General features: G+C 39.9%; 1 protein-coding gene across 2 annotated transcripts in view; it reads left to right on the plus strand.

Annotated features, from left to right (window-relative positions):
- IMMP2L (inner mitochondrial membrane peptidase subunit 2) overlaps positions 1 to 13,082 on the plus strand; it is a 1,177,970-nt gene that overhangs the window by 51,504 nt on the left and 1,113,384 nt on the right. For both annotated transcript variants that reach the window (XM_040343819.1, XM_040343820.1), the window contains exon 3: positions 1,870 to 1,973. In XM_040343819.1, coding sequence (XP_040199753.1) covers positions 1,870 to 1,973 — 104 coding nt within the window. The remainder of the gene's footprint in view (positions 1 to 1,869; positions 1,974 to 13,082) is intronic.

A 13,082-nucleotide genomic window follows, 5' to 3' on the forward strand; every position in this document is an offset into this window, starting at 1 on the left:
ACCTTGATATCAATTGCTTTATTAGCGACTATTCATTTATTAATTAGTACTTTGTTATGATTGCTTTATATATCACTATATTATTATTGGACTTTATCATCTCATTAGGTGATTTACGTTTTCATCCTCTTCCTTTTTACTGATTTTAGTCAGTTTTATGGATTTCTTTTTAAAATGCATTTTAAGAATATTTTCAGATGCTTTTAAGTATTCTAGGTGTTTTTATATTTGATCATATTTAATATGCTTATTGTTTGTTGGATTATTCTAATAATCAGTGATTTTATGTACTCTTATGAGTCCTTTCATCTATATGTTATGCATCTATTTATGCTTGCCCGGATATGTCACATGCAATATTGTGACACTGCGCAGCTGTCATCATTAGAAACTATGTATCACGTATTCTGTCAATTTTTTTAAATATCATCTAACCTTTGTCTCACGACGAACGAGAGACATAATATTCTGAACATGCGGGTATTAATACTGATATTTTACAAGCCTTCATTTTTGTGCAGTTTTGTTTTATTTTATTTTGCCTAGCGTTTGTCCATCCCTATGTCTGGATGCTGCTGACATCTCACCTTACTTCCGCTCCGGATGTGCACCAATGAGAGCGGAGGGGGTGTTTCGTTTAAGCCAATAGCGGCAGACTGGGGATGTTATGAGCTTCGCATTGACGCAGAGTAGCCACGCCCTCTGTCGAAGGATTTTCTCTCCAGCGCTGTGCGGGCATCATCAAGCGCGGCTTCCGGGTATTGTACTACGGCGGTGATTACATACTACCTTACATGTTCATTATCAAGTGACCTTAATGTATGCAGATCAGAAGTGGGGTATTCTGTATAAGGGGTTAATTCATTAAAGCAGTATTGCACTATTTTTTGGTGTTCTTTGTGTTTTATATGAACCAACCTTGGGAATTAACCCCTGCTGCTCTCTGAGGTGATGACGGAGTTCTGAGTGAAAAGCAATTGATTTTCAAGGCTTGTTTTATTCATCCTTCTGGTGAGTGTGAACCCCAGAGGGGGCGAGTGCCACTGTTGGTGAAGATTTGGAGTTGGTGGGGGGTGCACTACCCACTTAATCCTAGAAGCACTTACCACTTTAGGACTATTTCTGTCACGTCATAATTTTATTTATTTACTTTCATGCATGTGAAGCTGGACACTTATCCAACATCAATAGATCCTTTACTGTGTTTTAAATATTGGTGTATTTTCATATATATATATATATATATATATATATAATATGAAATGTGTGTGTGTGTGTATAATGTCCTCCTTTTTGGTTTATTACTAGAGTAAACAACCCTAATAATCTAAACAGAACTCCAGTTCTCCCACTTGCACCCAATAGTTTTTTGCTCTGTATATGCTGTATGAGTTTGAAGGCCAAGCTGTTGGTGAGGATAGTTGTGATAAAAAGCATATCTGTTTAGAACCTGCTTAACATGAATGAGTATAGTGATGCTTGGTTTTACAAATCTTTTAATTAAGAATTCTATACTGTTTGCTTTACAAAACTCTTAAACTCTAAAAAGGTTGTTTTTGTACTTTTTATGTATACCATGTTTTCTTAGTGGGATTAGGAAGAGTAATATGGTTTTCTAGTTCTGTTTTCCAATAGATTGGTTTTGGGTCAGCATGAGCATGAATTATTGCATTCATTCTCTAAGTTTTATAGTCTTCGTAGGACTCTCTCTATTGGAAACCAATGTACTTTCTTTTTCACACTTAGTGATACTTCTTGTTGGCAGCACATGCTTGTTCTCCCATCTTTTATGTGTACAATAGATTGGAAGAGAGAAGAAAGACATCAGGGAAATAATTTTTACATAAAGCTGTCGTCTTTCATTTTTAGCCTTCGTTGAATCCAGGCGGAAGAAATGAATCAGATGTAGTGCTGTTGAACCGATGGAGAATACGAAATTATGAAGTTCAGCGCGGGGACATCGTCTCTTTAGTGTAAGTGGAGACTTTCAGTACTTGGTGTCATATGTTTACAACCCCATAGATGCTTTACGAACGTGCACATCAGGTTCACAGACATTTGTGAAGATACAGTATGTGGTATTGTTTATGCTCGATGTATTAGGATCAGCTTTTTTCTTGTCTGTAGCAATGCGGTTGCACTTAGTCAATTTATTAGAATAGCATTGTTACAGTTATTTCTATGTGGTATGTAGTTAAATCTTTGCTATACAATTAGTTTTTCTAGTTCGTCACCCTAAGACACCTTTGCAAAAGCGTGGTCACTAACACTAAACTATATGAGCACCCAAAATGGGACATACAGTATATTGTACTTGTATATAGCAATAAATACATTTACCTTTTGAGGTATTCCTTTGTTCATTAAAGGGACAGCAGTATACCACATTGATTTTTGGGGTCTTCAGCTACATTTTGTTAGTTTGGACTTCTTGTGTGTTGCTCTATCGTTTTAAGGAGTAAGGGTTTAACGCTTGGGTGCCAGCTTGGATACTCCATATAGTTTAGAGTAGAGGACTACTCCTTTGCAGAGGTGTCTTGGCGTGATGGGTGCACTTTATATGACATTGCAATTATAGGCAACTAAAGTTTTGTTTTTAATTAAAATATGAGAAACTGATTATAATTAGTTTTTCTAGTGGTCATGTGCTGGTGACCTTTTTTTATAGTAATTGATTGTAGCAAAGAAGTTGGCATACAAGATTTTATCTGCCTTTTTGTCATCTATGGTCTAGGGTCAGGGCCAAAAGATGGCACTGTTTCACAAATAACAGATTTAATTAGAGGGAAATTGTTAGTCAATAAAAAGCCATGTCAAAACACAGGAACGTATAGATGTACAAAATCATTTATGTTCTGTGTTGTTTCATAGGGATTTTTCTTTACAGACTCTATACAAACAAAGAACATCGCAATTTAACCTTTTCTGTAAGTACATCTTTCACAGATGTACTGTTGCATTACCTAGTGATCTTTCTCTAAAAACAAGATGTTTTAATTTTATTTTTATTGTATTTATCAAATAGTTTATTTTGTCAGATTATAATTAAACAGAAGCTGTGATTATACCATTCAAAAGCTTTACCATATTAGTATGCGCTTCTTTGGCTTTATGCAGCTCCCAGACCTGGTGGATCTTGCATGGTTTTGTATTTGTCTGTAACTAGCATTGTACAAACTGGATTATCCTCAGGAGCCTTCAGTCCTTTATGGTTTTCTTTACAAGGTTACTTTCACACATGGCTTATGATGGAGGAAATGCTCACCCACCTAAAGTAGCTGCAGTGCTTTTATTCTCATTCATGCAGCAGAGAAACATTGAAGGCGAATATAACTTCATGGGAAATTATCAATGTGTGGAGCAATAAAATAGTTTCTACACAATGACAATTATCAGTATTATCAATATATGTAATTTAATGTTTAGCACAGCAGTACGCCAAACTATCCCCTGCATGACAAACCTAAGCCTGTGGCTGTGATAGGACTGTAAAGTTTGTGTTCAAGTTTTTCACATCCAGCTTTTTTGCTATTGTAGAAATTGAACATGTAGCATGTGCTGAAGTTTTTATCTGGCAAGGTATGTAAGCACTCATTCTGCAGCATTTGGAGAGCTCCATCCTGCATATGCCTTAGGGTTGCCAGGGACCATATTCCCAGTGTAATTTATTTAAAGTTGCAGTGGACATCAAATTGGTCTGGCCTGAGGCTGCAATTTTTAATTATTGACTGTCAGTGGTTATATGCCACCCTCTGTAGTGTATATCACCAGTTGAACAATAGGTCTATTCAGTTTATTCAGTGGAACTGGCTTTATAGGGTTAATCACTCAGTGTGCTGGTTCCTTATCCCTACACCCTTATATCCCCCAGGTGGGTGGCCAATGGTGGCTGGATATTCATGTGTCCTGATGGTGCTTAAAAACCAGGACTTGCGTGCTCACCTATCACTTTTTGTTCCATATATTGTGATCCATTATTTGGTATACATGGTGTGCTTGTGATATGATTTGACGCAGCTGCTTTTATATAGACAATGGTGTCTTATTTTACATTTTGTCTAGGTGATGGTGGTGGGTACCTAGTTTTTGTATTCCCTGAATTTTATAATTGAGCAATACATTTTCCCTTACTAAGCTGCTTGGTCCGCCTGTGACTTCCTTTTCAGGGGGTTTCTTTGCCCCTCTATTTCTACTTTTGTTATAGCCCTAAGTCTCAGAGACCGCACCATAACTGGTGAGTCCGCAATTTAAGGGACACTGTATCTGTTGCACACATCCACTTGGCGGTGCAGCATTTACACTTGCAATAAAGTATGTGAACCCTTTTGGAATGATATGGATTTCTGCACAAATTGGTCATAAAATGTGATTTGATCTTCAAATCACAACAATTCACAATCAAGTCACAACAATAGACAATCACAGTCTGCTTAAACTAATAGCACACAAAGAATTAAATGTTACCATGTTTTTATTGAACACACCATTAAACATTCACAGTGCAGGTGGAAAAAGTATGTGAACCCCTAGACTAATGACATCTCCAAGAGCTAATTGGAGTGAGGTGTCAGCCAACTGGAGTCCAATCAATGAGATGAGATTGGAGGTGATTAAGAATTGTTCACTTGCATAAAGCTGGACAGGGTTATAAAAGTATCTCCAAAAGCGTTGCTGTTCATCAGTCCACGGTAAGACAAATTGTCTATATATGGAGAAAGTTCAGCACTACTGCTACTCTCCCTAGAAGTGGCCGTCCTGTAAAGATGACTGCAAGAGCACAGCGCAGACTGCTCAATGAGGTGAAGAAGAATCCTAGAGTGTCAGCTAAAGACTTACAAAAGTCTCTGGCATATGCTAACATCCCTGTTAGCGAATCTACGATACGTAAAACACTAAACAAGAATGCATTTCATGGGAGGATACCACAGAGGAAGCCACTACTGTCCAAAAAAAAATATTGCTGTAGGTTTACAGTTTGCACAAGAGCACCTGGATGTTCCACAGCAGTACTGGCAAAAGATTCTGTGGACAGATGAATCCAAAGTTGAGTTGTTTGGAAGAAACACACAACACTATGTGTGGAGAAAAAGGGGTACAGCACACCAACATCAAAATCTCATCTCAACTGTGAAGTATGGTGGTGGGGGCATCATGGTTTGGTGCTGCTTTTCTGCGTCAGGGCCTGGACGGATTGCCATCATTGAAGGAAAAAAGAATTCCCAAGTTTATCAAGACATTTTGCAGGAGAACTTAAGGCCATCTGTCCACCAGCTGAAGCTCAACAGAAGATGGGTGTTGCAACAGGACAACGACCCAAAGCATAGAAGTAAATCAACAACAGAATGGCTTAAACAGAAGAAAATATGCCTTCTGGAGTGACCCAGTCAAAGTCCTGACCTCAACCCGATTGAGATGCTGTGGCATGACCTCAAGAAAGCTATTCACACCAGACATCCCAAGAATATTGCTGAACTGAAACAGTTCTGTAAAGAGGAGTGGTCAAGAATTACTCCTGACCGTTGTGCATGTCTGATCTGCAACTACAGGAAAGTTTGGTTGAAGTTATTGCTGAATGTTTACATGGTGTGTTCAATAAAAACATGATAACATTTAATTATGTGTGTGTTATTAGTTTAAGCAGACTGTGATTGTCTATTGTTGTGACTGAGATGAAGATCAGATCACATTTTATGACCAATTTGTGCAGAAATCCATATCATTCCAAAAGGGTTCACATAACTGTACATAGTGAGTTGATGGTTCTTGTTCTTTAGCACATCAAATTATTTTAAGCCGTTTTGCTACTGTTATCTATGTAAATAGGTATTTTTCTGACCAGCATGCACTGGAAATGACATATGTTTGCTACAGCTTTTTATTTTATTTTAAAGGTTTTTTTTTTTTTATTTAAAGGTCACTTTTTGTGAACTTGTTAAATATGTTAATTGTGGAATGTTGAAACCTGTACCGAGACTACTATGGAGGCTGCTATTTCTAATCTTTTTCCTGAAAGTGATAGTTGCCTGGCTGCCTCTGGCTACATTAATTCTGAGACACTGATCTAGAACAAGCATGTGATTCAGGAAGGTCAGAGCTCTAAAAATGCCTACTAGCTTCAGGTCATAATTAAAGCGTTGATTCCATTGAGCGAACATGGCTTCCAGGGAACAAGTATTTTCAGAAATTGACATCAGCAGTTTTGTCTCTGTAACGAGTCCCTGCTCGCTCGGTTCCACTATCCTGACACTTCTCTGCTGCTATTGAATCAGATTGCAGATCGCAACGTCTGATGGTTCGGTCATCCGATGCTCCGGGATTCGAACTACAGCTATGTGCCGTTCGAATCCAATTGTGATAGCTCAGAACAAACACCAGGCAGGCAGACTGTATGTAAGTTCAAACAGGTGACTCTTTTATTGGATGCACACAACACACTTTTATATATAGCAGTTTGAACACCCTGCCCCCAACAACCACTTTCCTATTGGCCAATTGTAAAGTACATTATAGTTCTCAATTAGGTCCTCTTGGCCTTGCAAATGAGGACTTGAAACAAGGTCAGCAGGGATTGGTCCGATAGCTTGAATAGGAGGACTGATATGTGTAATAAGACAAAAGCCCCAGGGGGTAATTTAAAGTACATAAACGGTCAAACACAGAACAATGTTTTTCTTCCAGACCATGGAGCCGTCTGGAGGGGGGGTTAGCCTTAAGACAGGGCAGAAGATCCACCACTGTGTAACAGATTCGAAGGAGAAATACTTCAGTATTCCAAGGTTCATGACCGTCTCCATACTTCCTTAGCACAGATTTCCCTTTAATGGTACAGTGTCTGAGTAAGCATACAGTATGATAATGCTCTGATAGAATAAATGCCTTTCTTTGTGTCCAGCTAGTTATTAAAACTGAACGTGTGCCTCCACAGCAAGGGTTAGCTGCTCATTTATGTTTAGAGGATATGGAAAAGTAGATTTACTTACACAAATCTCTGGCCAGAAAGGCTCCTCTGCTATGCTCGATTGGTTCCTGGGACTACTCCCCCATGATCTAGTGGTCTAAGATCATCTGACATCATCAAGACCAGTGCAAAATTCATAGCCCTGCAATGGATACGAGGATGCCAAGAGACAGTCCACAGCTGGAGCATGGGGGATAGTTGTCTGCCAGGGTAGTGGAGGATTGGGTAAGTAAAAGTGCTTTTATTGTAACTGTAAACTAAACAAGCAGTTAACATTCGCAGTGGAGGCACAGCTCCCCTGCAATAGAGAACTTTTAGGTTCCATGGAGATGGGCTTTAAAGCATAAGGTATAGGTTGTTGTTTTACCTAATCTTTTATGTTTTGTTCTTTGCTGCACATTTGTGTAGCCATATACTTTATGTAAACTTTAGGTTTGTCCTAGGACAAAATTGCTTTGCTAAATTGATAATATTCATTTTGCCTGTGTACACTTGTGTGGTACATTTTTCTATGTATGTTTTTTTTTTCTATGAGCAATAAAAAAATTACCATTAAAAAAAAAAAAAAGCATAAGGTATGTGTAACAGAAGGAAAACTTTTAAATGTCTTACTAATACACTTTGCTCATAGTAAACTCAAAATGTTCTTAACTCCTGCAGTCATGTGAACTTATATTGCTTTGCGATCTCACCTCACTTAAAACAAATTTTAAGTGACACATAGAGCAATGCTACAGATTCTAAATAAACTACAAACTCCAGTGCCTAAACACTTAACCACACAACCCGGAAACTACCACAGAAACATTGAGAACGTTTTATGAAAGCTTTTTCCTATGATCAATGAATGACTATGATTAATGGGGAAATTCAATCTTTGGAAATATCTGTCTGATGCAATACTATACATTTTAATTTATAGTCTGTCTGTCTGTATATTTTTATATAGACGGCAGGAGTGACTTTTTTGGGGAGGGGGGCTGGTTGAAATGGAACCTTGATTGAGATTATAGGGTACATGTCCCAATATATGCCCCCATCAAGTAAAATTTCCAGGCAGCGTAAGAACACAGTGCCTTGCCTTAATCTCACTACTTTAAATGTATCAGGCAGAGCTTCAGTATACTCTATAATTTTCAGTTCGAGCTTATGGAACCAAAGTCTGGTTATACTTTATTTTCTAAATCACAAAATGAGTGATATATAATGATTAATGTAGCTGTTGCCTGTAAACTGTTTACCTTTTAAAGGCATTGTACACTATCAAATGTTTTTTGTTGTTTTAATAGGGTATTGGTGTAGCTTTATTTACTGTGTTGTTTTGGTTGCCTTACCATGTAATGATGATCTTGCACGTTGTCACTGAAGTAGTGTCATGTCTGATCGATTCCCCTATGCCTATGTGTTGATTCACCTAGCTTCTCCAAAGGAACAAGACAACTTTGTGTTCAGGGTTACACAGCACCCAACCCATGCACTGCTATCCACTCTGTGGCAGATCAAAAATGTGGGAGTGTTAATCTAAATAAAACTAAACATGCTTCATCTGTACCAGTGAGCACTATGTGTGTCTTTGAATGTTCCTCCATCTTGTCTCTGTGTCAGGTTTAATTACTGAGACGCTCTCACTTTGTACCAACGCTAGACTGAGAGACCTAGAGATTGTGGGATGTGTACTTTTTTTCACAGGAAATGCCAGTTGACAGAGGTTATGCTTTAACTTTTGCAGTGCTATGCAACATACCTCATGTTTGAACACAAATATGAACTGCTCACACTGGATAGTGAAGTTTTACTCTTTTATAGGCTGTGCCTACAGGCCAACAAATTACCCCATTAAACAACACGAGCAAAGTACATGTTATGCAGGTAAGTCTGCCCCCAGGTACCAACCGCTACAGGGGGGACACAATCCATGGGTGAGGCAACTACCTTTTGGCAGTTTTTTTTCCTTCAGCCAGAAACCACCTCCAGCCCCACAGCTGTGCCTGCCATGTGTTTGCCTCCTCCTCTCAGTCTCTAACTCCTGTACTGCTGCCCAAGCCTTTCACGGTTTGCTCTCCACCTGGGCAGCGCGGCTGCACACTGTCCTTTCCTCTCCAGCTGCAGCCCAGGTGTTCCATGTACCTGAGCCGTCCAAGCGGGTGCAGTAATGGGCAGGGATGTTGGCTTGCAATTGGGGGGATGTCCTCTGCCGCCCAAGATGAGGGGGGGCTTGCTGATGAGGTTGGTTTTTGCTGCTGGACACCGCTAAATTATATGTAGGGGGTTGGTTTGTCCTGCGGGGGGGGGGGTCTGTACTGAGGGGGTCTATACTGATCGAGGGGGGTGGTTTGTTCTGGGGGGGGTTTGTTTCAAGGGGGGTCTCTACTAATGGAGGGGGGGTGGTTTGTTCTGAGGGGGGTCTGTACTGAGGGGGGTCTATACTGATAGAGGGGGGTGTTTTTTCCTGAGTGGGGGTCTGTACTAATGGAGGAGGGTGGTTTGTTCTGAGGGGGCCTGTACTATATGGAGGAGGGGGTGGTTTATACTTAGTGTGGGTCTTCAGTGACGGAGGGGGTCTGTACTGAGGAGCGACTATAGTTGCTGAGGGGGTGACACCATGTTTTACCGCACCGGGTTACACCAACCCTAGTGACGGCACTGCTTAGCTGGCAGGAGACCGTTAAGATATTCTTAGGATAGCTTTGTTGTTTAGGCTGTTGTGGACATTCTATCAGCTTGAAGTTTGCTTTTTTCTGATCTCCCATTAGTAAAGCACTTTTGCACCATTCTCTAAACTCAAGACATTGTATTGTGTGACACTCCTAGTTGTTCAGCAGTTTGAGCGAGTTCAATTATCACATCAACAACCATTATGCAGTCCACATTTCTTACATGTTTACCATGCTAATATTTGGTTAAACACCTGGAACTTTTGACCACATTTGCATGCCTTTTTTATTTTTAATTACAAGTATGCGTGATAAAGTTGCCATTATTTATTTAGACTTCAGGTGTAAATCATAATTTGCATATTGCAGTTCAATTCTTAAAACAGTATTATATCAAAATAGGCATTGGCCTAAAGTTCATACCGTATCTGAATTAATCAAAGCCATAACAAAGACTTCAGGTAATGTATTTAGCATAGTTGCAATTATGATTGATTGTATATATTGACAGAGATCCCAGCTTACTGTCTAATTTATCTTTTTTTTTGGTGTAATACCCCCAACTGACCTCTTTCTAGCCTTAAACTGGTTGTAAAGCCTGACTATTGTTTATCTTCATGCATTCAATGCATAAAGGTAAAAAAGCCTTCTGTATGTGTGTTATTGTCTTAATAAAAAAAATCAGCAATTACTGTATTATGCACTTTAGACTGATACTTATTTGGATATAATACTGTTCTAAGAATTAAATTGAGATTGCAGATGGCAAAAGGATGAGTATGGAGTGGTAAATACATAGTTTTAACTGTATGTGGGAAAAGGTGGAGTTCGAACTTTTAAAACATTAATAATGTTTAACAAATTGGTGAAAAATAAAATACAAGATCTTTTTCAACGAGATATTCAGTGGTGCTTTCCTTTCACCTTGCCTTTTTCATTTTTTTTAGAGTGCGATTACTGATAGCACTTGCCTTTAATGTGGATGAGACCATGCTATTTAATCAGTTGTCCTTTGAACAGTCTTCTCTTTATATTTTGATAACTAACCACTTTACCAGGACAGGCAAATGTGATTTTCGAATGTATGTTTGCTTGTTTTTTTTTTTTTATTGTAGGGGAAAGACGACTGATGTAAAATATATATGTTGACCTTTTAGCAGTACATATAAACACTTGATATATAAAGCATGTTACGTGAATGTCAAACAGCAGCTAACAGTAAAGCAGTGTCATCCTAAAATGTATGGCTTATTATTTGTCCTTATTCTTCATATTCCGTGTAAATAATTTATCCATATGAGGTGAGTGCTGTTTGACAAGCCAGAATGCCAAATCCGCTTTAGCAGTGTTTGCTATGACTAATCTCACATTCTTTTGTCAATATGCTTTTCTCGAATTGGATATTGTTACAGCTCAATAGTTTCAATTTGGTCAAAGTCAGATTAGTTCCAGGATGAGGTTTTTTTCAGGATATGTCACAGCAGTGCTTCTTAAAGCTTGCTGCTTAAGGCCCCTTTCACACATGCGGACCGCATGTCAGTTTTTTTCATCCATCCGTTTACGGATGAAAAAGGGACATACATTGGTCCCTATGAGATAGCGGGTGTCAGCCAATGAACATCCGCTGACACCCGATCTCATCAGTGTCCGCAATCCTTCGATTCTGCAGACAGGGGAAAATCCTATTTTTCCATGCGTCTGCAGAGCGGATCGGGTGAACACGGACAGACGGTCCGTGTTCACCCGATCCCCCCCCATAGGGGAGAGCAAAGATCATGACAGGGTGGTCCCTGCACAGTGTGTGGGTAACGCCCTGTCATCCGCCGGCTCAGCGGAGCGATCCCCAGGTCCATCCCACCTGAAAGGGCCCTAAGTGTATTAGTTTGCATAAGGAAGTATGTCCTGTTTAAATATATGTAATCCTATACACCCTAGATTCCAGCAAACTGGAAACTTTGTAGGTGTCAATGTGCGCCGTCGTATCTATGCGCCGTGCCCATAGAACTAGATACGCCTGAAAATAGGCTTCCTCCGGCCGACGTAACTTTCCTACGCTGGCGTATCGTGGGCGAATATTTACGCTGGGCGCCTCATTGCAAATATGTAAATGAGGGAGATACAGCGATTCACCAACGTACTTGCGCCCGGCGCATAATATACGCAGTTTGCGTAAGGCTTACGTCCGGCGTATAGTTAAGCCACATAAAGCAGGTGTAAGTCATGTTAAGGTATGGACCAGGGAACAACCGTCGTATTTTACGTTGTTTACGTAGTAGTACGTGAATGGGGCTGGGCGTAGGTTACGTTCACGTCGTATCTTAGGGAGTATATTCAACTTGATTCTGAGCATGCGCCGTTCGTTCGGACCATCATTTGCATGGGGTCACGCTTCATTTAAATGGATCACGCCCACCTTCCACCTACTTTGAATTAGGCAGGCTTACGCCGGCGCAACGTTGGGAGCATTTGCATTGTGAATTGGGTGCTTGCCTCTCTGCTTTACGTAGACGTAGTGCATATGAGATGCGCTACGCCCGCCTAAAAATGCGCCGATCTACCTAAATCCGGCCCTTGGTTCTTAAAGTACACTTAGCTCTGTCAACCTTGTTGTTGAGACAGTTCATTGTGAATTATAGGGTGGCAGAGGATACACAGACCTGTCATCGCATTTGTTTTATCGGTACCATTTGCTGCTGTTTTTAATATTCTATGCACACTTTGGACACTTGTTCAAGTGCATTACCATTTAAATAAACACCTGTAAGAAGATTTTTTACACTATTTGAGCCCCTTGTTTATTTTTGGTATCGCTGGGTTATCCGGATAATCTGAGTGCCATTCCTGGAGGAACGGCTTGTGTGGTGCACACCACCCGCACTGTATCTTCTGTGGATAAGTTACAGCTGGGATATCTAAATGCCTATGAGACCTTCCATAATAGAGGGTCCATTATTTGGGGTAAGATTGCATCCTAACTTTACTGTTGGTGATGTCACAAGGTGGAGGATTCCTTTGGGATTTTGCTTTGCATAAGCACCTTAGATTGTTGTTCATCTAATTATCTGTTTTTCTCCACTTAGCCTCTGTTGCTGAATGGACACATGAGCACTTTTTGGATTATCATGTTCATGTTATATATTGATTTTTGAGTGCAACTTATTATATGATGATAGACAAGTTATTTGTCAAAATTATGGCTCTTGAAGTCCAACTTCGGGTTGAACACAAAGCTTATCTACCCCCCGTGTTATAGTGACATAATGCACTGGGATTTTCTCCTCCTTCACCTCCTCTGCTCTTCGCTGGTGTTTTTTTTTACTCCTGTACAGAACTGTGCTTGTTTAATTATGTAGTAGGTTTTGCTGGTTCTAATCAGGTTACACTGTCTGTGTCGATGCACACAGGCAGCGTGCCTCAGGATCGAACCCAAAGGTGTTTCACCATAGGAAGGGGCTTCCTATGTTGGCACA

Source organism: Rana temporaria, chromosome 3 (assembly GCF_905171775.1).
Source record: "Rana temporaria chromosome 3, aRanTem1.1, whole genome shotgun sequence".
Classification (NCBI taxonomy): Eukaryota; Metazoa; Chordata; class Amphibia; order Anura; family Ranidae; genus Rana; species Rana temporaria.